At 33.5% G+C, this 24,357-nt stretch overlaps 1 protein-coding gene across 4 annotated transcripts in view; it reads left to right on the forward strand.

Annotated features, from left to right (window-relative positions):
* Positions 1–23,909, forward strand: part of LOC114326088 (uncharacterized) — a 113,122-nt gene extending 89,213 nt beyond the window's left edge. For 3 of the 4 annotated variants that reach the window (XM_050662427.1, XM_050662424.1, XM_050662425.1), the window contains 3 exons: positions 4,688–4,942; positions 9,133–9,405; positions 13,277–23,909. In XM_050662427.1, coding sequence (XP_050518384.1) covers positions 4,688–4,942; positions 9,133–9,405; positions 13,277–13,788 — 1,040 coding nt within the window. In that variant the 3' untranslated portion in view covers positions 13,789–23,909. The remainder of the gene's footprint in view (positions 1–4,687; positions 4,943–9,132; positions 9,406–13,276) is intronic. The other variant, XM_050662426.1, reaches the window with a different exon arrangement.
* The last annotated feature ends 448 nt before the right edge of the window (positions 23,910–24,357 follow it).

Consider the following 24,357-nt stretch of genomic DNA (forward strand, 5'->3'; position numbering starts at 1 on the left):
CAACTGCAAAATAAGCTAACTTTATCCTTATAAAACTGTCAAAAATGTAAAACATTAGAAGCAATTGATCCGGTAAAAAGAGAACTTGTTTGCCGAAAATTAAGTAAAAAATCACAAGAACGTATTTCAGCCACGAACGTATTTCAGCCACGAATTTTGGCATCTTCCTACTGATCTTTTGCCCTGTAATCTAGCTTTCTTTATTATATTTTGTAGTTCTTGTGCATTGTTTGCTATTAGGACGGTATCATCAGCGTACCGGATATTGTCTATGCTGGTTCCGTAAATCTTGATTCCACCTTGTACCCCTACTCTAATGTTTCTCTAAATATAGGTTCCAAATATAGATTAAATAATAGTGGCAATAAGACGCAGCTCTGTCGCACTCCTCGTTGGATTCGCATATCTTCGGATATTGTATGCTCTATTTCAATTGCTTTCACAGTTTTATTTAGCTTCTTTAAAGGGGGTAAAGGTACAAGGGAGCAAATCCTGAACCTGAGACAACTCATTGAAAAGTCTAGAGAATTTCAAGTACCTACGATTATATGCTTCGTTGACTACCAAAAGGCATTTGCTTGTGTAAGCTGGATAAATCTGTGGTCAATTTTAATAGAAATGGGTGCAACAATGCACCTGGTGACACTTATTAAAAATCTGTACCAGTCCATCTGTATCTCCAATTTAAGATTTTCTGATGACACTACACTTATAGCAGCAAATGAGCAAGAAATGTTTGATCTTCTGCGAAGAGTTGAGTACGAAAGCAATAAAGTTGGTCTGAAAATCAATAAAGCTAAGACAAAAATAATGGTGGTCTTACTAACATATTACAGGAATATCAGATAGTAAACATCTTTGTCTATCTCGAGTCTAGTATAACTAACGATGGTAAATGTGAAGCAAAAGTTCGGAGACGTAATGGTATGGCAAAAAATGCGATGAGTCGCCTAACTAAAGTTTGGAAAGACAGATCTATCTCTCAATAAATCAAGATGAGACTGGTGAATGCCCTTGTATTCTTAATATTTCTATACAGAGCAGAGACTTGGACTCTTCGCGCATGCGAGCACCAAAAAATTGATGCCTTTGAGATGTGGTGCTGGAGAAGAATGCTGCGCATACCTTGGACAGCTCATAGGACAAACGTTTCCATTCTAAACCAACTCAATATTAAAAAAAGGCTGTCCACAATATGTCTGCAACGAATTCTGCAATTCTTCGGTCACGTGGTTCGCAGAGGTGACGACAGTTTGGAGAGATTAATTGTTTCTGGAAACGTTTTATTAACGATAAAACGAAGAAAACTCGAGTATTTGGGTCACCTGATGAGAGGTCATAAATACGCATTACTTCAAAATATAATGCAAGGAAAAATAGAAGGAAAACGGAATCCAGGCCGTAGAAGAATGTCGTAGATGCGGAATTTGAGAGAGTGGTTTGGCTGCACCACTAATGAACTTTTTAGGTCAGCTGTAAACAAAGTCAGGGTAGCCTTGATGATTTCCAATCTCCGATAGGAGTGGCACAAGAAGAAGAAGGAAACGTTCCGGGGAGAAGATCAAGAGGACGATCACCAACTAGATGGTCTGACCAAATAAAGCATTCTGCAGCTGGAAACTCATTCTGCGAAGTTCTTAGAGCAGCTGAAGATAGAGACAAATGGAGAAACATTGTTAGGAATATTGGAAGAAATCACAATCCTCAGTAATGGGGAAACGACAGGAGAGAGAGAGATTTAGCTTCTTTACAGTTTTTTAAATTATTTTATTGATTCGGTTGTATTCTATTGGGTTTGTTTTACATTTTGTGTAGTACGTCCATAATCTCTCATGTTATCCACTCTTGTTTCTGTTGTTTTTCGTGAACCCCATTATTAAGTCTTGTATCTTTGTTATTTTCGTTTTTAAAGCAATCCATGTTAGTTCAACGTCTATCTGCACAAAGTTCTCTATTGTTGCTATTTCTTTCTCAACCGTGATAATAATTTTTTTTCAGGGTTCTTCAGTTGTGAGATGTCTATTTTTCTTGTCACTTTTTCCCTTTTAACTTTCAGAAATATTTTTAGTCTTCTTCTTCTTAACGTGCCCTATCAAGTCCCCTTGACGTTGGCGATTAACATGGCGAAACTGTCTCTGTCTCGAGCTATTCTAAATAGTTGCTCTGCTTTCTTTATACCTGTCCACTCCCTGATATTCTTCAACCAAGAGGCCTGTTTTCTACCAATTCCTCTGCGTCCTTCGATTTTATCAATTATCATCATAATAAGTTAAAGAATATTATATCGGTCTGTTCTTACTACGTGTTCAAAATAGGCCATCTTTCTGCATTTGATATTATCAAGCAGCTCGCGAATAGCATTTGCTCTCTTAAGGACATTTGTCAGCATATCCGTCCATGGTATTTTTAATGTACGTCTGTGCAGCTACATTTCAAAGGCCTCCAAACGATTAATGGTGGATATTTTTAATGTCCATGCTTCGACACTTTATAAGAGGACTGACCAAATGTAACATTTTTTAATCATACGCTTTCGAAGTTGAAGTTGCAAGTTATCATTACAGAAGAATGACCTAATTTTTAAAATTTGTGCCTCTCGATTTAGCCTAAAATCCATTACAATCGGATTGTGATTGCTATAAATGTCAGCTCCAGGATATGTTTTAGTAGATTTGATGTACATCTTAAAGTTGTTATCAAGCAACATGACGTCAATTTGATTTACAAGTATATAGCCTAAATAATTATACTTTTATTAAAAGGAACTTTTTTATAATAAAACCTTTTTATTATTTATATGAAAGAATATAATAGTTATTTATGATATAGGTAAGTGTTAAAAGTACAAAAATGTGAAAGTTTGCAGAATGAGCGAAGCGAGTTCTGCAATTCACATGAGTGCCTTAAAAATGTACTTTTTAACACGCATATCATACAATATTTTTTCTACAAACGTAATTACAGGACAATATCTACAAAAACTTTTACTTGAACTTGACTGACATTCCATTTTTATATTTTTTTGACATTACATCAAAATTGCCTATACCGTCAATACGAACTGCAGTGCCTTAAAAATATTTTACAGCACTAGTGCCTTAAAGTAGCGTTTTCAATGCTCATATGGAATGCTAAAAATTGCATTTTTAACACGGTTGTAGAAACAATAATTTAACGATAAACGATTTAACGATAAAATGCTTAAAATTCCAAAAATTACACTCTAATAAAAAAGCACTTTTTATAATATCACGGTTCTGTTATTGTATACAGGACAACACATGATTGGAAAGAATAATTAACTTATAAAATATGAATTTTTAGTAGGTGTATTAACTGTTATTTTTAATTATGATTCCAAAAATTACACTAGTATAAAATAGTACTTTTTTTATAATACCATGGTTGTTTAAAATGGTATATATTTTTAAGTACATAAACTTTTAATTATTTATTAAAACAATTAAAAAAAGATACGCAACAGCCGGGCTCAAACTGGGATCTCTCGATCTGCAGTATAATGCCACTGAGGCACCATCAATTTATAGATATCGATTTATTAACGTACTTAAAAATATCATTGCATTAGTCACATTTTTAAAATAGTTTGAAATTGAAAAAAAATCGATTTATCCATACAGTGTGATTGGTTAGTAAAGCTTTGTAGATCCGTTATAAGTAATAGATAGTAATAAAATATAATAACAAACAGTGTAGCCAACTTTGATTACAGATTGATAATCAGTAATCGTAAATTGTAAGTTTTAGACAATTATTGAGTCATGGCTTACTTAAAATTTGGAAAGGTTTAGACCCGTAATTATTAATAATTTTTTTCTGAAAAATGAAAATATCTCGAAAACTAATAAATTTACACATAGGGAATGTTATACAAAAATTATAGTATGGTAATTTTACTTTTCGATACTGATATTAAATACAGGGTGTTCTATTTAAAATTACTGAGAAAATAATGTACTTGCGTTTTGACTCACCCTGTATTAAATATAAAGAAAATTAGCAAAACAAACATTTACGAAAATTTTGACAATAAATAAAAAATATGACGTCAATAAACCATGGACCTTGTGCTTGCTTTTATTTATACAGGCAGTTAAACTTGTTACGATTTTCATATAAAATTGGTTATAAACTTTGTAAATACCCCGTATAACATACTAAACCTTTATATTTTTGTAATCGAAAAGTTACGAAGATTTCGAATATAAAATTAAATACAGGGTATTCTATTTAAAAAAACAAAAGTTTGGTCTGCCACTATGTTATCGAACACCCTGTAACATTCTAACTAATTTTGTAATGTGAAGCTTAAAGTTCGCTACAATTTTTGTTATTAAGTTTTATCGCTATACATTACTATAACCGACCTACGGAGCTTCACCCCACTAATAATTAATCACCCTGTATAATAGCAATTAAATATTGCATTGTTAGCTAGTTCTAAGCTATCCTGAAAATTTCAGGTGTCTAGGTAGCCTAGAACTATTTTTAAAATTGATTACAAAATTTGCGGAGTCCGTGACACCAACCAAACCAAGTATATAAAAAGGTTTTAAAAAAGGTTTTAATAAAGTGTTTTTTAAATCTTTTTAGTAGAATTATAGAAACAAAAAATGTATAGGTACGGTTTGAATGACTGAAACTGAACTTATGTTATCTTTTTTAGGTTCAATGATCAAGTCTAAATCCGCCTACGTAATAAAAAAGAAATTCACTTCAGAGACATCCCCCGAAGAAGTAGAACTCAAAGAAATCAACCCCAAGAAACGCGTCGAGTTCGACGCATCGGCGACCAAGCTACCCAGAGAACCAATATCTGTGCCAAACTTCAGCGTTCTGACCCTACCGACCCCAGTATTAACTCCAGTAGAAGCGACCAAGCTAGTTTACTTAGATAGCGAAGACGAGAACGAGCTCTTAGGTAAAACTATACTAAAGTAAATTTACTAGAAGACCTAGAAATCAGTAGAGAATAAAAAAGAAACCCTCAACTCTGTGTTAATACTCAGATTCATTTAAATGGCAAAGGACACCGCACACATCGTATGGAAAAAGTGGTGTCACACATTTGCAATAAAATTTACATGAATAGATTCTCTCAATAAAACACTGAAAAACGTTTGTTTTCTATACTTCCACAAAATTTATTACAACTATGTGACTACAGCTGTTTCGGCAGAGTGCCTTTCTCAAGTGATATATTTTACAATGTGTTTGCCTTTTTAAGTCTTTAACTGAAGAGGTTGAGGAGTGGGGAGCTGTTTGTCTCGAGTTGGTCATTCAGAATTATATCTGTATTTTTCAATTTATTAATTTCCATTGATTCTAAAAGTGATAGCTTAAGGCCTTTATTTTGAATATGTAGAATTTGAAACTCTTCATTGAAAGAATGATTATGATCTAGAAGGTGAAGTGCGTATGTAGAAGTGTCTGTTTTTCTATTGTTGAAAGCCCTTTTGTGTTCTGCTATCCGTTTGTCAAAAGTTCTGCCAGTTTGACCGATGTAAGTTTTCGGACAGTCACCACAAGTTAGTTTGTACACACCACTCTGTAGTTGCTTTCTCTTTCGGCTTTTATTGTTTTTAATATGTTTGCTTAAGTTGTTGTTAGTTCTAAGAGACAAACAGCTCCCCACTCCTCAACCTCTTCAGTTAAAGACTTAAAAAGGCAAACACATTGTAAAATATATCACTTGAGAAAGGCACTTTGCCGAAACAGCTGTAGTAATAACATAGTTGTAATAAATTTTGTGGAAGTATAGATAACAAACGTTTTTCAGTGTTTTATTGAGAGATAAAATGAACTTCCATCAAGTAACGGTCGAATCCATCAATTATGAATAGATTCATTTAGCAATTACAATCATTTCATATCATTGCGCTAACTCTGAATTTCGATTAATTACGGCCTAAATTTTAATTAAAGTTTATGGAAATCCCAGTTTTGAAGTCTATAAATTTCATATTTAGTCCATTCCTTCACGGTTTTTGCTCTAAATTTTAAAGAACCGCTTGGATTGACATAAAATTTGGCATATGCATAGCTTACATGTCAAAGGAAAAAAAGTGATATTGTGCGAATGTGTGCTTTTGCCCTGGGGGTGACTTTCACCCCCTATTGGGGGTGAAAAAATATAAGTCCATAATAAGTCCGGAAATGGATAAACTGACTAATTTTAAGTAACTTTTTTACTATAGAGCTTTTTCGCCAAGTCAACACTTTTCGAGTTATTTGCGAGTGAATATGTTCATTTTTCAACAAAATAACTACATTTTTAGGCGTTTTTTCGTAAATAACTCAAAAAGTAAATATTTTGTCGAAAAAAACGTTTTTTGCAAAAATATAGCCTGTAAAAAAGTTAAAAAAATGGTGGACGCCTTAGGTCTCTGGACCTCGTAAAACCAGAGTTATAGCCAATGAAAAATAGATTCATATTCACCAAATTTCAAATAGAATACTTCGAAGTGAAATATCCAAAAAATTAAGCACTTTTTGGGGAAAACCCATTATAACTTTTTTAAAGTGTTTAAAAAAAGCCGGCAATGGGATAAGACAGGGAGATTCCCTGAGTCCTCTGTTGTTCAACCTGATCATGGACGAAATAATAAAAAAAGTAAGAAGCAAAAAAGGATACCAAATGGGAGAAAAACAACTTAAAATAATCTGCTATGCAGACGACGCAATACTAATCTCTCAAAGTGAAGATGATTTACAACGTATGCTGCACCAATTTAATATAACCGCCAGAAAATTTAACATGTTAATTTCCCCAAAAAAGACTAAATGCATGGTTATAACAGCAGATCTAATAAGGTGTAAATTAGAGCTGGAGGGTCAAATAATAGAACAGGTCATTGAGTTTAAATATCTAGGCATCACACTATGCAGCTACGGAAAGCTCGAAACAGAAGTGGAAGATCAGGTGAATAAAGCAAACAGAGCCGCAGGTTGCCTGAATGAAACAATATGGAGAAATAAAAACATCGGAAAAGAAGTGAAAGGCAGAATTTACAAAACAGTCATCAGACCAATAATGACATACGCGGCAGAAACACGACCTGATACAGAAAGGACAAAAAGAATGCTAGAAACAGCAGAGATGAAAACATTGCGAAAAATCGATGGTAAGACGATGTGGGATAGAGCTAGAAGTGCAGATATACGAAGGAGATGCAAGGTGGACAACATTTCTTACGTTGGGATGTCCACGAGTTACTTCACGCAAAGATCCCTGGTTCGAAATTAAATTACAGAAAATAACTTTCGATTACAGAAAATTACCCCTATTAAAAATACGCAAGTGTAGCTTAAAATAAAGTTTTTATTTGGATGTTATCCGAAGAATGTTACAAACTCGACTGACTTAAAAACATAATATCCAATATCTACACATTCCTTAAAACTGCAATACATTCTTATCATAGGTTTCAATCTCAAGTTGGCTGGCTAGTACGCCCATCATCCCTTCACCATAAAACAACGAAAAACAAACCATATGGCTCGCCGTATGTATAAAGCAGAAATATCTTTTAAACACGGACACTGCCATATTTTATAATGACTCGACAACATTAATAACTGGGTGAAAAGCAGAAGAGTAGAATGGAACGACCACATAAGCCGAATGACAACAAATAGAGTAGTAAGGACGGCGAGAGACGGTTCCCCAATAGGAAGACGATCAGTGGGAAGACCACTAAAAAGATAGAATGACAACTTACTGGAGGCACATTGAAAAACAAACAGAGTAATGTCTATATAAAAAGAAGAAGAAGAAGAAGAAAAAAAGCTTTATTTCTGTTTGTATAAAAAGTTTCTAGCATTAAATATAAGCAAATTACGCTCAAAATAAAGTTGGTCCCTTTTGTTTTGGCAAAAAAATCGGGAAGACCACCCCCTAATTAGCAACTTAAATGAAATTAATCGTTACCCCTCCACAAATTATTTTACTTATGTTGTGTTTATATGATCTGTAAGTTTCATCGATTCAAAGTGCTTATTTTGAAGAATATTTAATTTTAATGTAAAATTTTTAAAAATTTTAATTTTGAAAAATATGTTTTTATTCAAAATATCATAAAAAATGTTAGAGATACCAAAAATCTCAAAAACAAAAAAAGTCAGCATTACTTTTCTGAATATCATGTATTTTTTGTTTTCTGTTAGACACATTCGTGATCAGTGACTCGTTCAACCCCTTTTAACTACAGTCCTTTGAAAAATAAGAACTTTGAACCGATGAAACTTACAGATCATATAAACAATACACACACGAGTCAAGAAACTTGTGAAGTCGTAACGATTAAGTTCATTTGAGATACTAATTAGGGGGTGATTTTCTCGATTTTTTTACCAAAAAAAAGGGATTAACTTTATTTTGAACACAACTTGTTTACTTTTGATGCTAGAAATTTTTTTTATAAAACAAAAATGAAGTTTTTTTTAAACACTTTAAATAAGTTGTAACGAGTTTTCTCCGAAATGTGCTTCATTTTTGGTTATTTCACGTCCATTTGGAATTTGACGAATATGAACCTATTTTTAATTAGTTATAACTCTGCTTCTACTAGGTATAGAAACGTGATATGTACACCATTTTTTTTAAAATTTTTTACAGGTTGTATTTTTGTTATGAATGTTTTTCGACAAAATACTTACTATTTGAGTTATTTGCAAAAAAACCGTCTAAAAGCCTGGTTATTTTGTTCAAAGAATGATCACATCCACTGGCAAATAACTCGAAAAGTATTGACTTAGTGAAAAAACTCTGTAGAACAAAAGTTACTTAAAATTAGTCAGTTTATCAATTTCCGGACTTACTTTGGACGAATACTTTTTCACCCCCTCTTGGGGGTGAAAAGCACCCCCGGGGCAAAAGCACATATCGGCACAATATCACTTTTTTTCTTTGACTTGTTAGCTATTTGTATGCCAAATGTCAAGTCAATCCAAGTGGTTCTTTAAAATTTAGAGGTTTTGCAATATTTTGCCGTTAAAGAACGTACTAATTAATAAATACTATTAGCCTAGTCGCCATTGAAAAGAGCTTAACCCAATGTATCCTCCGTTTTATTTTCGCTTAATCTGTATAGTGTTTCTTTAATTTTTTAGGTAAGAAGCCCAAACCCAAGCCGCCTGATAAGCACACAGAAATTCAAGTCCAAGTGAACAACGAAAAGAATATGCTGCATGAGAATTTCAATCCGATCGTGAAAGGGGACAGTTATAGCTCTCATATCGGATATGCTGACAATCCGCTCTATCAGGAAATGATTAAATCTCTGGAAGAGAAGTCGAGGGAGAATGTGTCGTCGACGTCAGATTATGCGAGCATTGAGACCGTTAACAGGTTGTCTTCGGCTAGCAGCTATAGTGTTAAAACAGGTAACTAAGAGCATACTTACTCCGTAGCGTTACAACCCTTCGTGAGTTTTAACCGACTTGACAACCATTCCTGTCTATCTGAAGCAATCTCTATCCAATTCTCCATGACCATAGCTTTAAGATCTCTTGCTATATTATCTCATCACAGGAGTTGAAGTCATTCACGTGATCTTCTTCCAGTTGGGACTTCTTCCCATACTATTCTCTCGTTAGAATGTCTTCTGATAGGCCAGGAACCGAAGCTTTTCACCTCGCAATTTTTACAGAATGGATAGATTTGCTTGAAAATTTGAAAATAAGTAGTAGATAGACCAAGGATTAAAATTATATGATGCGGAAAGGCGCTTTTACCATGGGGGTGGTTGTCACCCCACCTCGGGGGTGGAAATTTTTTATTATATTTTGACCGCAAAAGTTGATAAAAACATTCATTCTAAGCAAAAAATGTTCTATACATTTTTTTGATAAAATTAACAGTTTTCGATTTATTTGCCATCGAAAATGTTAGTTTTATATCGAAAAAATCAATGTTTTGATAGGTATACTCATTTATGATTCACTCAAGTTTTGCCGTAAAAGAAATTTTTTCAAACCAAGTTCTTGAGAATTGAATAACCTACAATTTTATATTAAAACATTTTTTCGTATCTCTGATGCTAATCTTTATATTCTGAAGAAAATGGCATTTTTTTACCAAGCTACAAAAATTCGTTATTCGCTTTTAACTCCTGTTTTTAAAAACTAATCATTCTAAGCCAGTCAAACATCTAGAATCTATTAATAATATATAAATAAATAAGCATGAATAAGGCCAATGACTAAAAACACCGCTAACTTACATTATTATGCTTCCAATTGAATTTGTACTTTTTTTTTTCAAAAAAAATATATTGATTTTTTAACCCTAATATTTTTAATTTTGATTCTAGAAGTTTGGTAAAAAAGAATTTTGTAGGTTTTTATAAGGTCTATAAGGCTATTAATATTAATTATTGTTAAAATCCTCAGTCGCAAAAAGAGGTGACTTTGAAAGGGTTTGTAAAGGTGGTTTTTGCATGTTATTACAAGTTTTAATTGCCGATAGCTCATTCAATTTTTGCTGTAGAAAAAAATTTTGCAAACCAGGTTTTTGGAAATTAAATCGGCTAAAATTTCATATTTAAACATTTTTTCGTATCTCTGATGCTAATCTTGCTATTCTGAAGAAAAGACAATTTTTTCCAAACTACAAAAATTCGTTATTTGCTTTTAACTCCATTTTTTTTTAAAACTGTTCATTCTAAGCCGGTGAAACTTCTAGAACCTATTAATAATACATAAATTAAAAAAGACCAAATAAGATCAATGACTAATTTTAATTAGAGTGGTGATTAGGGGGTTGCTTCCAATCACTTTTTTGCTGAAAAAAATAGGGACTGACATTCTTTTCATTATAAGTTACTTAATTTTTGAGCTAGAGACTTTTTTTATTTCTGGAGAATAGATACTTTTAATACTTTAAATTAGTTTGAACAAGTTGTCCTCGAAAAATGCATAGTTTTCTCGTCTTTTGACTTTGAAACTACAATATTTAGCATTTGACGAAGAAGAGCCATCATATAATAAAGTATAGCTCGATTACTATTGGTCTTAAAGAAAATCTAAAAACAAGTTTTTGTTTATTTTTTCGAAAGGTACATTTTTGTTAAGTAAAGTTGTTTTGATAAAACGAAAACTTTTGGAGTTATTAGCAGAAAACTTATTAAAAACATTGATTTTTTCGATATAAAACCAACACTTTCGATAGCGAATAAATCGAAAACTATCAATTTTATTAAAAAAATGTATAGAACCTTTTTTGCTAAGAATGAACGTTTTTACCAACTTTTGTGATTAAAATATAATAAAAAATTTCCACCCCTGAGATGGGGTGGCAACCACCCCCATGGTAAAAGCGCCTTTCGGCGTGATATAGATTTTTATCCTTGGAGTATCCACTACTTATTCTCAATTTTTCATGCAAATCGATCCATTCTGTAAAAATTGCGAGGTTTTGTCCTATTTTAAGCTTCATTACATGGACTATGAAGTATTCTGTCCATTGGAGTGTTCTGGACTTTATTTATTTTACTATGTCTTGGAAAGCCAAGATCTTGGATCGCTGCCCACAGTCAAACCCTCCATACTCTATCAAATCTTGTCGTTTCCCCATTACTGAGGATCGTGATTTCTTCCAATATTCCTAAAAATGTTTCTCCATTGATCTCTATCTTCAGCTGCTCTAAGAGCTTCGCAGAATGATAGTGTCGAATCTGTCGACCACCGTTATTTTTGTCTTAGCTTTATTGATTTTGAGGCCAATTTTATTGCTCTGGTACTCAACTCTTCACAGAAGATCAAACATTTCTTGCTCATTTGCTGCTATAAGTGTAGTGTCATCAGCAAATCTTAAACTGGAGATTTTCCTACCAGCTACTGTTACTCCACCGGCCCATCCTTCTAAAACCATCCTCATGACATGTTCAGCATAAATGTTAAATAAGTCAGGTGACAACACGCATCCTTGTCTAACACCTCTCTCGGTCTTGAATTGGTTTGAGAACTTATGATCTAGTCGTACTGTCGCTATGTTGGACTGGTACAGATTTTTAATAAGTGTCAAACTCTATCAAATGCCTGTTCAAAATCTGTGAACATCTGATGAAGCTGATGATCAAATTCCCATCATTTTCACATTAGGTAGGTATCTGTTTTATTGTGAATATTTCGTCAATAGTAGAACGACCGGTCAGCACCTGCATTGATAATCCTCAACGATTTCTCCTGTGTGTTTTGGTTCTTTCTAGCAACATATTTGCAAGGACTTTGTAGGTCTTATTTAGGAGATCTATTCTTCGGTAGCTAATCCATTGCTTTTTGTTTTATTTTTTGTAGATTGGTCCCATAATTTCTTCTTTCCATTCCTTTGGCATCGTTTATTCTAGACAAATGCCTTGAATTAGTTTATTATAAATCTTTACAACTCTCATCTTCCGTGTTTTAAGCACTCTGCGGCTCTAGCATCACTTCCTGGTGCCTTATTATTTTTAAGTTTTTAATTGCCTGGGTCACTTCTGCGTATGTCGGGTATTGGACTTCTATTTCAGCTGTATGTACTTCTATGTTTGATATACTTCTGCTAGATTGGTCATCTGACAGTTTGTAGAAGTATTTCTTCTAGGTTTCTAGGATTTCACTGTCATCAGTATTAAGCTGTCAGCTGTCGTTTTGAAGTAAGTTCTCTGTTCTTGCTTAGTATTGTACGTGGTCTTGACCTCTAAAATTTATTTAAAAAATTATCTTACTTGGTTGTTCCCCCGATTTTCTTGTATATCTCCTATTATTTGTTCCTGTTTCTTCTAATTTTCCTTTTCATTAGTTTTCTTGTCTGTTTTTGTCTGTTTATGGCTTTCACTATTGTTGTGCGGAAAATTTTGTAGCATGTTCTTCCTAGCCATGTTTTTTTCTGTCATTGACTACAGGCAATCGTCATCGAATCATTTTTTTTCTGTTGTCTCTTCGTGTCGTAGTACTTTATCGAATACAATATTAATTTTATATTTTTCCAAGTGGAATCTAAGTTGTTATAATACTCTATCTGTTTTAGCGTTATTTGTATAGCCTTTCGAAATTTCTGTTACTTTTAAGGCACTATTCCTGTTCTTACCAGATTCTTGTTCTTCGCTTCTACCAGAAAATGATCCACGTTCGTTATCGATCACTCGCTATCTGGAAACTAAACAGATACGAAACGAATACGTTTAATAACGAAGCGAAGGGTCAAAAATCGAGGTCCAGATCTATATTAAAACAACAAGAATATTTTATTAATAAAATACATTCAATGTTTTAGGTACTCCTCAAGAAGAAAACCAAAGAAACTTGGAAAGAGACCGCAACGGACCTTTCGGCTTCTGCAACCCAAACTACATGGGACCAGAAATCAAAACCGTGATGAGCGAAAAAATGGAGCGCAAAAACCTGGTAAAGATTTTAACAGCAGCCGAAGAAAATTTCAGCAACTCAGAAGACGAAAACATCCTGGAAATGCAAACGTGCGAAGGGAACATCAGTAGAAACACCAAAGTCGTCTACAGACACAGCAGCAGAAAAAGGCCTCCTAAATCCCTAGCTGTAGATCCGGATCACAAGCCTAGATCGCATATCGACAACTGCCATAGAGCTCATAGCGCTGGTAGAGCTGAACAGAGGTTAGACAGAGTAGACCATAGTAGACCTGAAGCTTTTAGTTCGGGGCTAGACCCAACTTTGAGAGTGTATCTCTATATCTTTGGAGGGAAGGAGCAGGGACAGGTGACTGTATTCAAAAGACCGATATCTATATGGCGTCTGAAGTTGTTTTAAGGGTTTCTAAAGATGTCGGCCAGGTAGTCCAATCTATGTGCCAATATTTTGTAGAAATAGTCAATATAATTCAAGGGTTGAAGTAAATGGTCGGTTAAAATATATTGGATAACTATTAAACTATTACTACTAGAGTTCTATTAAATAACCTGGAGGTTGAACTTCCTATGATCATATTATGACAGAATTGAAGCCGGCTAGAGGGCGCGAATAGGACAGGCAAACAATGCTTTTAACAAACTGAAAAACGTATTTTGTAGCAGGAAGATTGGAATTTCTTCACAGATAAGACTTCTGAGATGCTACGTGTTCTCCGTATTATTTTATGGGTTGGAAGCTTGGACATTAAAGAAATAAGTTTTGGACATATTAGAAGCCTTCGAGATGTGGGAATACAGAAGGGTATTAAGAATAAGTTGGGTGGACAGAGTCACGAATGTCGAGTTGTTGAGAAGAATGGGAAAAGAAAGAAAGAGAGGTTCTAAATACAATTACAGTTAGAGAACTGTAATATCTAGGACATGACTTGTTGAAATTAATAATACAAGCTTACAGGGTAACAGGAGTCGTGGAAGAAGACACATCTACTGGTTAAACAATTTGAGAGCTTGGTTTAACTGCTCTTTTGCTGATTTTAGAGCAGCGGTATCGAAAGTACGAATTACCATGATTATTGCCGATATTCTTAGAGGAGATGGCACATGAAGAAAAGAAAAGGGAATTTTAAAAGATCTCATCTCGTTTATGTTATAGTCCACGAGGCAGCGCTGAAAAATTTCTGTGAATTTACTAAAGCTGCGGTCGTTCAAGCGAAACGTAGAACAGGTGGTACTGACAGCTTGTCAAAGTTGCTTACCTGCGGAGGTAATTAAATCCATTTACTAAAGCTAAAAATTAGTACACACATTCTAAATTGAATATAAATAAAAGTTATTATAGTCGGTCAGCTGTATGACGGGACAGAGCCGGTCGGTCGGCCCCAACGGATGTACAGGGTTATTCACTATATTTTGACCCCCCTCTAAACTGCTTTATTTACAGAATTAGAAAAAATGTAAAATGCAAAACTTATTCAATTTTTAATTATGATTTTTTGACATAAATATCGTACTAATGACGTCATCCATCTGGGCGTGATGACGTAATCGATTATTTTTTTAACCCGGGAGTAGTCGCGCTCACTTCTGTAACGTGAATAGTCGCGTGTTAGATTCTATCTCACAATACGAATTTAAATACGAATTTACAACAAATTTTTATTTTATAGTATTTTTATTTACTTTTTATGTCAGAAATATTATTTTTAACAATTGTTAGAGCTAATTGGCTCTCCCCACAGCCAAAAATTACACAAAAAAAAGAAGAAGAAAAAAAAAAGAAAAAAAATTCCTACGCATTACTACACCCTTCCTCGAGGCACTTACGAAATTTTTTCAAAATTGCAAAATTTTTCATCAAGTTATCGCGAAAAAGGATAAAATGTGAGATTCTATCTAAGGGCGCGACTACTCGCGGGTTAAATGAGGATAGGGATTGTGTGCTAGCTCATTTGAAAGGTTATTCAATTCCCTAATCAGTAATATAAACACTTACATGTTTGTTTTTACAGGGTGTCCAAAAAAATTTGTTTTAATTAAATTAATTATTTAATTAATAATTAAAAAAAATTCTTTGACACCCTATATGTATAAATAATGATCTTAATGTTTATATTACTGCATATAGAATTGAATAACATTTCAAATGAGCTAGAACACGACCCCTATTCTCATTTAAAAAAATAGTATCCGAATTGATTAATATATAGAAACTTAGACGCTTATAGAACTTCTCAGAAAGAGAGAGAAAATTATTAAAAATATTTCTTAAGTTAGTAGGATAAGATTATTATATTCTCTATTAAAAAATTTTATAACATATAATTCTAATATTAAAAATAAAATATATATTTAAAATTAAAACCAAATATAAATAAATAAATATTGATAACTAAATAATTTTAGTTTATTTATTATTAATAAAATTAATTTTTATATAAAATAGAAAAATTAATAAAAAAAAACTAATTTTGTCTAATATAGATCACGCCCAGATACATGACGTCACTAGTACGATATATATGTCAAAAAATCATAATTAAAAAATCGAATAACTTTGGTATTTTACATTTTTCTCTAATTCTGTAAATAAAGCAGTTTACAAGGGGTCAAAATATAGTGAATAACCCTGTATAGAATAGAATAGAATAGAATAGAAATATGCTTTATTGTCATGAAAAATTTAACAATTTTATAGACAAAGCTTACAAGAATCATAAATAAAAACAATAACAAATACAATTTACTAAAATTATACAAATCGTCAATATAAATAAAACATAATAAAGTCAAATAAAAATCAGTAACAATCTATTGCAAAATTAAAAAAAAATTGCAAATTGCGTAATCTACCTTAAGAAATTTAATAAGTAATTTAATAAGTTATGCTGCTGCATATGACACTCAAATATAGATTAAGATTCTACTTATACATAACAATACTGTAATTTCTTAGTTATTGGTTAAGAAACTCTGCTATTGAATAATATGGTCTTTCAGATAAATAGGCTTTAGTAATTTTACGGAACTTGGGGAAAGATGTTGCAGATTTAAGTTGTAGAGGGAGATGGTTGTACAGTTTTTTTGCAGAATATAATATAGATTTCTTTACTAACTCACTGGACGGGATCGGTAAATAGATGTCAAAAGTAGAATTTCTGGTGGAATAGTCATGTCTAGGTCTTTCTGGAAAAACATGTAGATGTTTACGAATTAAGCAAACAGTTTCTAAAATATATAAAGAAGGTAATGTTAGAATTCTGTGATCTTTGAAGTAGCTTCTGCAATGTGTTGTTCTTCTGAGGCCAAACAGATATCTGATTGCTCTTTTTTGCAATTTAAAAATAACATCGGATTGGGCAGCTGTACCAAAACCCCAAAAAGGCAGACCATATCGAAGATGGGACTCGAACAATGAAAAGTATGTTATTTTGGAAGAGGCTAAATCCATTTCCTTAGAGACAGATCTTATTGCAAAGCAAGCTGAGGATAGTTTCTTGCTTAACACATCGATATGAAGGGATTATTTAAGGTTGCTATCTAAAAAAATACCAAGAAACTTTACAGAATCAACGATACTGATCTGGCTGATATGAAGAGGTAAGGGTTGAAGAGTTCCTTTATAGGGTAATGCTACTGTTTTATCTACGTTAAAAGAGAGTAAATTAGAATCTGACCAGGATTTTATTGTGAGTAGATCAGAAGTTATAGTAGCATGAAGAGTTGCGATATTTGAGTTGCTCCAAGTGATACTGGTATCGTCAGCAAAAAGAAAAACTTTTCCATCGATTTTTAAACTAGTGATGTCATTAATAAAGATAAGGAAAAGTAGAGGACCCAATACTGAACCCTGCGGTACCCCACATACAACATTTCTGAGACTAGAGTCTGTATCATTTGCTCTAACCAGTTGTTTCCTATTTTCCAAGTAAGATTGAAACCAGTTCAAAGAAATACCTCGAATTCCATAGAAATCTAGTTTTTTATCAAAATGTCGTGATTTACACAATCAAAAGCTTTGGCATAATCACAAAAAACAGTGGCAGTGTGGAGATTATTGTTTAATGCTTGATAAACCTCATGTAGTACAGAAAACATGGCATCGGTGGTACATTTATTATTTAAAAATCCAAACTGGTTTTGTGATAAAATCTTGTTATCAACGAGAAAGGACATAAGTCGGGCTTTTAGGAGTCTTTCAATAATTTTGGAGAGTACCGGTAGTAATGCAATAGGTCTATAATTGCAGGCAATAGATTTTTCACCACCCTTCTGAAGAGGAATAATGATGGCCGTCTTTAGGCACTCTGGAAATTTACCTTTCTCAATAGAATCATTTATTAGAGAGACGAGGACTCCCAACACATTGTCTGGGAGATTTGAGAAAATTTTTATGGATAGTCCATCGGTACTACAGGAAGATTTGCTTTTGATACTATTGATTGTTTGGATCAGTTCAGATTTACCAACCGATCTTATAAAGAATGAATTCGAAACCTTTCCTGAATTAGGGAGATAGGAAATGGGATCTTGTTGTGACACAATAGTTGATGTTATATTTTTACTCACATTAACAAAATATTCATTTAGATTTTCTGGGTCTGGAAGGGAAAATGTTTGAGCTGTGTGAGTTTTATTTCGAAGATCGTTTATTATGGACCAAGTTTCTTTTGCAACACTTTTGGAGCTTCTGAGACGATTTTGATAATACAATTTTTTAGCCGATTTTATAAGTTTTAAATAGATTGCCCTGTACTTGGTGATATATTCAGTAGCAGAGACGTTGGTAGTAAATTTCTTGATATACAGTAGTGAACGCATGTTTTTGGCTGATATGCGGACACCTTTGGTAGTCCAGGGTTTGCGATGTTTTTGCTTAATTGTGATTAAAGGAAATGCTTTATTGAAGATACAGACCAGCTTATTCAAAAAATCACTGAAATTATAATCGACGTCCATGGAAGGAAAGTGCCACTCAGAGGTTAAGCATAAATTTTGGAATTTACGAAAGTTCCGACCGGAAAAAATCCTGCCTAAATGTCGAGTTTTCGAGGAGGACTTGCTAAAGATGTTAAACTTCGTATAAACCGCTTCATGATCAGATAGTCCCGCATTAACAGTTGTAGCGCAGACATCAAGGGGTGAGAAATCTGAGACAATATAATCAATTATGGTAGATGAAGTTTTTGTAATCCTTGTAGGAGAATCAATGTGCATTGATAGACCATATGATTCAAATATGTTGACCAGGGATATTTGTGTAGCACAAGCAGCAGCATAATTAATGTTGAAGTCCCCGCATAAAATTTTTCTGCTTTTATGGGGCAGGTCATCTAACAAATTAAGCAGGTTCTGAAAAAATAGTTCCACGGAAGAGTCAGGTGATCTATAAATGCAAATAATATAAAGATTAAGGTTCTTACTGTAAACTAAGGAAAACTCAAAGAATGCTTCACTTAATAGAAAGTCATATTTTGTTACCAGAGAAAAATCATTATTTGTAGAAAGAATTAGGGTGCCTCCATGAGCTGAACTTGGACGGTCATACCTAGCAATAGTGGAATATTTTTCTACAAAAAAAGGCTCGTTGACTTCAAGCCAGTGCTCAGTAACCGCAACTATCGGTGGAAACCCTAATTCCTCTAGAAACAGAAATAATTCATCAGTTTTATATCTTATAGAACGAATATTAATCAGAACCATGCTAAAGTTGTTATCACTAAAATAATTTGAGGATTCTAGTCCCTCAGAACACGTCGTGATGTTTAAAAATTTCGTCTTGGAGAGGCAGCGGAATAGTAGTTTCGGTGGCATTCCCTTGATTTTTGCAGGTGAATTCCAGGTGTACATTCATTGGGCCAACCGACCGGCTCTGTCCCGTCATACAGCTGACCGACTATAATAACTTTTATTTATATTCAATTTAGTATGTGTATACTGATTTTCAGCCTTATTAAATGGATTTAATTACCTTCGTAGGAAAGCAATTTTGATACCCTCTCAGTAACCCCTGTTCTACGTTTCGCTTGACCGACCGCAGTATGTTTCTCTACACAATCACGGTAATCAACTGTGAAATAACTAGCTTTAGTAAATTCAGAGAGATTTTTCGGCGCTGACTCTCCGTTTATTAGCTTTGTTTATGATTTTTGTCATGGAATAATGAAATTTACGACTTTTTTTGTCAACCAAACCTAGCCTCACCCTTGGATTGTTATTGAATCTAGTTTATAGATGTACATCTAGGTACGATATAATCTTGGAACATGTGCTCTACCTCTACAGTATTTTACACCTTTTACACTATATTTCGAACGTTTTTGTTATAATTACAGAAAGATGTATGTTTCTAGAATATTAACAAACACACAATCAATATTTTTGTATAGATGTAAATACGCCTTCTTTATCGATTTAGAAAAGGTAATTGACAAAGACTTCAAATCTCACACACTCTAGATCCTAAATCTTATTTATTCTTTAGCTTATTAAAATTTTTACTTATCCTTCAATTTTGCTAACAAATTTCCAGAAATAACGAAAAAATACTTTTTTGCTTGTTACTGACTTTCACTTTTAAGGCAATAATACAAGGATGGGCAACATACAGAGCTCTTAGGAACATTTTTAAGAGTGACATTCCAACTAACATGAAGAAAAAAGGTTTCGACCAATGCGTGCTACCGGTGATGACCTATGGTGCAGAAACATTATCGCTCACAAAGAAAAACGCACAAAAATTAAGAGTAGGGCAGAGAAGAATAGAGCGATCAATAATAGGGGCCACTCTGCGAGTCAGGATTAGAAACGAAGATCTACGAGCTAAGATCAAAGTCATAGACGTCATTGAAAGAAGCTGTAACTTAAAATGGAAATGGGCTGGACACGTTGCCAGAATGAAGGTCGGAAGGTGGGCTCGCAGACTAGTTGAATGTAGACCAAGAGCCGATAAATGTAGCAGAGGAAGACCACCAACACGATGACAAGACGACTTATGAAGGACAACAAAAAACTGGATACAGAAAGCACAAGATAGAATACTTTGGAGACAAACAGGGGAGGCCTATGTCCAGCAGTAGATTGAGGGAGGCTGATGATGACTTTAGCTTTTAAAGCAGCGTTTGCCTAGTCAGAATCACAATGTTGGTACACTTGATTTCTTGATGTACATATTGAATTATCACTATGAATAATAGGTTCTAACCGATTTCTTTAGGCTGAAGTTGTACTAGAAGAACTGCATGGACTTTAGAACCAAATCAAGAATCAATTGTGAACCAAGAAACTCATAAGATTATTTTAGCCGTATAGGCAGACAGCGTAATATGTCAGTCAGTGTAATGTCATGAGAATCAATCGAAAAAAAAAATCACTGTGCCGTTGACAAAGAGTGCGAAGTGCTGGGAGAAATCTGGCAACACTACCTTACACATAAACTTTTCCTCTCTCTTACCACACCAGTTTAGTCTTGCTGCACAGCTCAGTATCGACCTAGCAGACTTCGAAAGTGGAGGTCCCTGTCGCTGTTACCGTTAATGTAAAATTTATGCTGTGATACGTGGTTTAAACTTAAAACGGATGTCACCTATTGACATTCATCATCATTTAATCGAAGTTTATGAGAAACAATGAGGTTTGTTTAACATATTCGCAACTGGTGTAGAGAATTCAGTGAATTCCGAACGGAAATTCACGATGAATCTTAACCCTTAAGATCCTGAATTTTAATTTATTTAGAAAATTTTATTTTTGTTTACTTTGATGTATTCAGAAGAAGGTTTTAAAACAAAATACATACATTTTTTTTCTTAATTATTTTTAGTTTTTTAGAAAATTGCCGTTACATATATGTAACGCTAGGAAGAATACAGGAATATAGCTCAGGAGATGACCAGCCATATCATATCTTATATCTACGACTACTTTGTACGAAGATGGCCTACGTGCATCTTTTGTTTCGGTACCATATTTCGTAAGATACGATGTTACTAGATACCTTCGAAATTCTAGTTGTGGCATAGGATTATAGGATCTATTATGTCCAGTTATGTCCAGCATCAATGTAAATAGACACCACCACCACTATTTAGAGCAAATTCCTAATTGGTATCTAGCTACATTCTGGTCCATAAGATCAACTTTAATTTTTCTTTCACTAGTGTTTTTGCTTTTGCTGATGATCTGGAAGGCTGAATTTAGTCAATATCATCATATTATATTTCGAAATCTCTTTCACTATTTCGTAAAACAAGTTTAACAGATGCTATAAGATTTCTCTCGGACAGCTTGTTAAAATCATTATATTCCTCATCACCAGACTCCTCGTCTGCAAGCACATTCAATTCTGGGGGTTCAGTACTTATATATAGCATCAACGTCTACAGTTTCAACGGCATCAATCATCTCCAGCGCTTCTTAAAGAGAAAACCCTTTGGACAAACTGGGGGTTAAATTCCCAATTTGTTAATGACTAAATAAGGTCCCACTGACCTCTGTGGACTGTATGTTAGTTACCAACGCTTTGGTTCAAAAATCACACCCCATAAAGAGGTGGTAAAAGGTTATATCTAATCCTTTAACTAAGATTAAATTAATAAAGCGAGTTGAGAAAGTAAAGGTTTAATTATCCTAGACAAAAAAAGGTTACAAAATAAAACAATAATTAAATAAAAAAAAGAACCAATCTAAACGTGTACTGAATATGAAGTCAAAATTCAAAATGTCTATGAATGTAAATTTATTTGAAAATGTTTACTCAAAAAGTTCTGTATAGCTACCATAGTCCCATTATTGCACTTCCCGGTGGCTGGTTTCAAGTCGAGGAACTGCTGCTGGTCGAAGTAATCTGCTGGTCTCGAACGGCCACGGCTCAAACTTAGCCCAAACACCACAAATCTGGTAGTTCTTTGCTGAATTTGGCGGTAATAAAATCACAAATAAATAAGTAGACTCCAATATAGTCTACTACAAACTGAACAGTTACGTGAAATTTTGTATTTACTCCTGTATAAAATAAAGGAGTTAAGAAACAATAAATGATTAAACACACTTATTCAAAACAACAAAATACAATTTTTACGTATGGTCTACAAATTTTTAACCACACATAATATGTGTACAACTCTAATTGAGTCAGGGTACTGGCGATAAATTTTTTAGCGAGTTGACGAGACGAGGACAATTTCTCGCCAGTCAGGCCAATAAAAATGGAACAACGAATCGACAAGTTCAATGTATGGCGCGTTAATATTTAATTTAGATTTTAAATACGCGTTTCCGGAACACCCTTTGCTGGAGCAAAAGATACGTTATAATTCTAAAAGTTCCGATTTTTTCTGCCATATGTTCCTAGCGTTACATATATGTAACACCAAAAATTAAAGGCATTTTTTACAAAACCAGGATAAAATTTCTAAAAACTTATATTATCAATAAGAAAAAACATTAATTTATTCTCAATTGAAAATACTTTAAACAAAATATAATAACAAAAGAATAGTAAAAATATACTTATCAAAACTTGAGAACCATTTTTACCATAAATAATAAACACCGTCACATAAAACACTCAACTTAATAAACAGGTTAGATCAAATCCTCGAACCAATGAATGTTAATAGGTAAAACCCATTTTGCATTTAAAAAACGTATCACAGCATGAATTTCCCATTGGCGTTAACATCGACCGGGACCTCCATCTTCGAAGGTTGCTAGTCCGACACTGAGCGATGCAGCACGGCGAAACTTTTGGGGTAAGAGAGAGGGAGAGTTTATGTGCAAGGCAGTGTTACCAGATTTCTCCCAGCACATGGCAATATTATATCAAAATTCAGATCCAAGATTATATCCAAATTTAGTAAATTAGAAGAATAGATTTTCTAGTAAAACTGACTAGATTTTATACCTTTTCATTAGAAGAAAATTCGTCCAACAAGAATTAGTTCTAAATAGTTGTACTGTATGCATAAAAATTGTGAATAAATAAAAATATCTAGTATTATACTTATAACCTATTCCACGAACATACGCCTATTTTGGATTACTTCGACAACAAATATTTTACTTTGCAAAATAAGAAGGACGAAAGTAAATTGCAAATTACATTGTTGTTTATTGGAATAATTATTAGCGCCATTTACTTTCGTACTTCTTTTGTTGCTCAGTAAAATATTCGTTGTCGAAGTAATCCAAAACAGGCGTATGTTCGTGGAATGGCCCATATATCTTAATTTTAGACGTTATTTATTGCAAGTTTGTTTATATTTGATTACTTTTTAAGTTATTAATTATATATCCATTAACCTATAACCCGTTACTGTAAGCTGTTAAAAGAAAAACTTATTCTATCGATTGGAAAAACAATAATCTGTTTTAGGATTGTAAGAAGAAAAAAATTGGAGTAAATGCTGGAGGAATGTCAGCTGTAGGCATGTGGCCTTATGCAGCCAATAATATAAGGAAGGAGATAAACGGGCATGCCAGAATTCTATGCCAAATACATTGCTAAATATAGTATACAAAATTCTTTCTGGTATAATTTAAAATAGATTGCTATAATATTCAGAGAATATATTATCAAAATGAACTCAGACCAAATGGGGCTGAAAAAAAAACAAAATGCTGAAAAATATACGTAATCTAGATATATCTAACAAATATATCAGCCTCATAAAAATGACTTTGCAGGGTTAAACAGCTGCAGTTAAAGTAGATGAAGAACTGAATTCCCTATTTGACATCAATATGGGAGTTAGACAGTAAGACGCACTATCAACCATGCTTTTCAACCTGGTTCTTGAGTCATCAGACAAATCAGTGTAACCGGTTATATAAATCGCTTATGCACGAGAAAAGTGTCACATTTCAAAAAGACTACTTCTGAGATATTCCCATTTTAATGTCATGTCGGTTTTTTAATTTCAACTTGTAGCTCCATACAATAAAAATTTACTGTAGAACCTTGGCAGTGTGG

The sequence above is a fragment of the Diabrotica virgifera genome, chromosome 9, assembly GCF_917563875.1.
Source record: "Diabrotica virgifera virgifera chromosome 9, PGI_DIABVI_V3a".
Lineage (NCBI taxonomy): Eukaryota > Metazoa > Arthropoda > Insecta > Coleoptera > Chrysomelidae > Diabrotica > Diabrotica virgifera.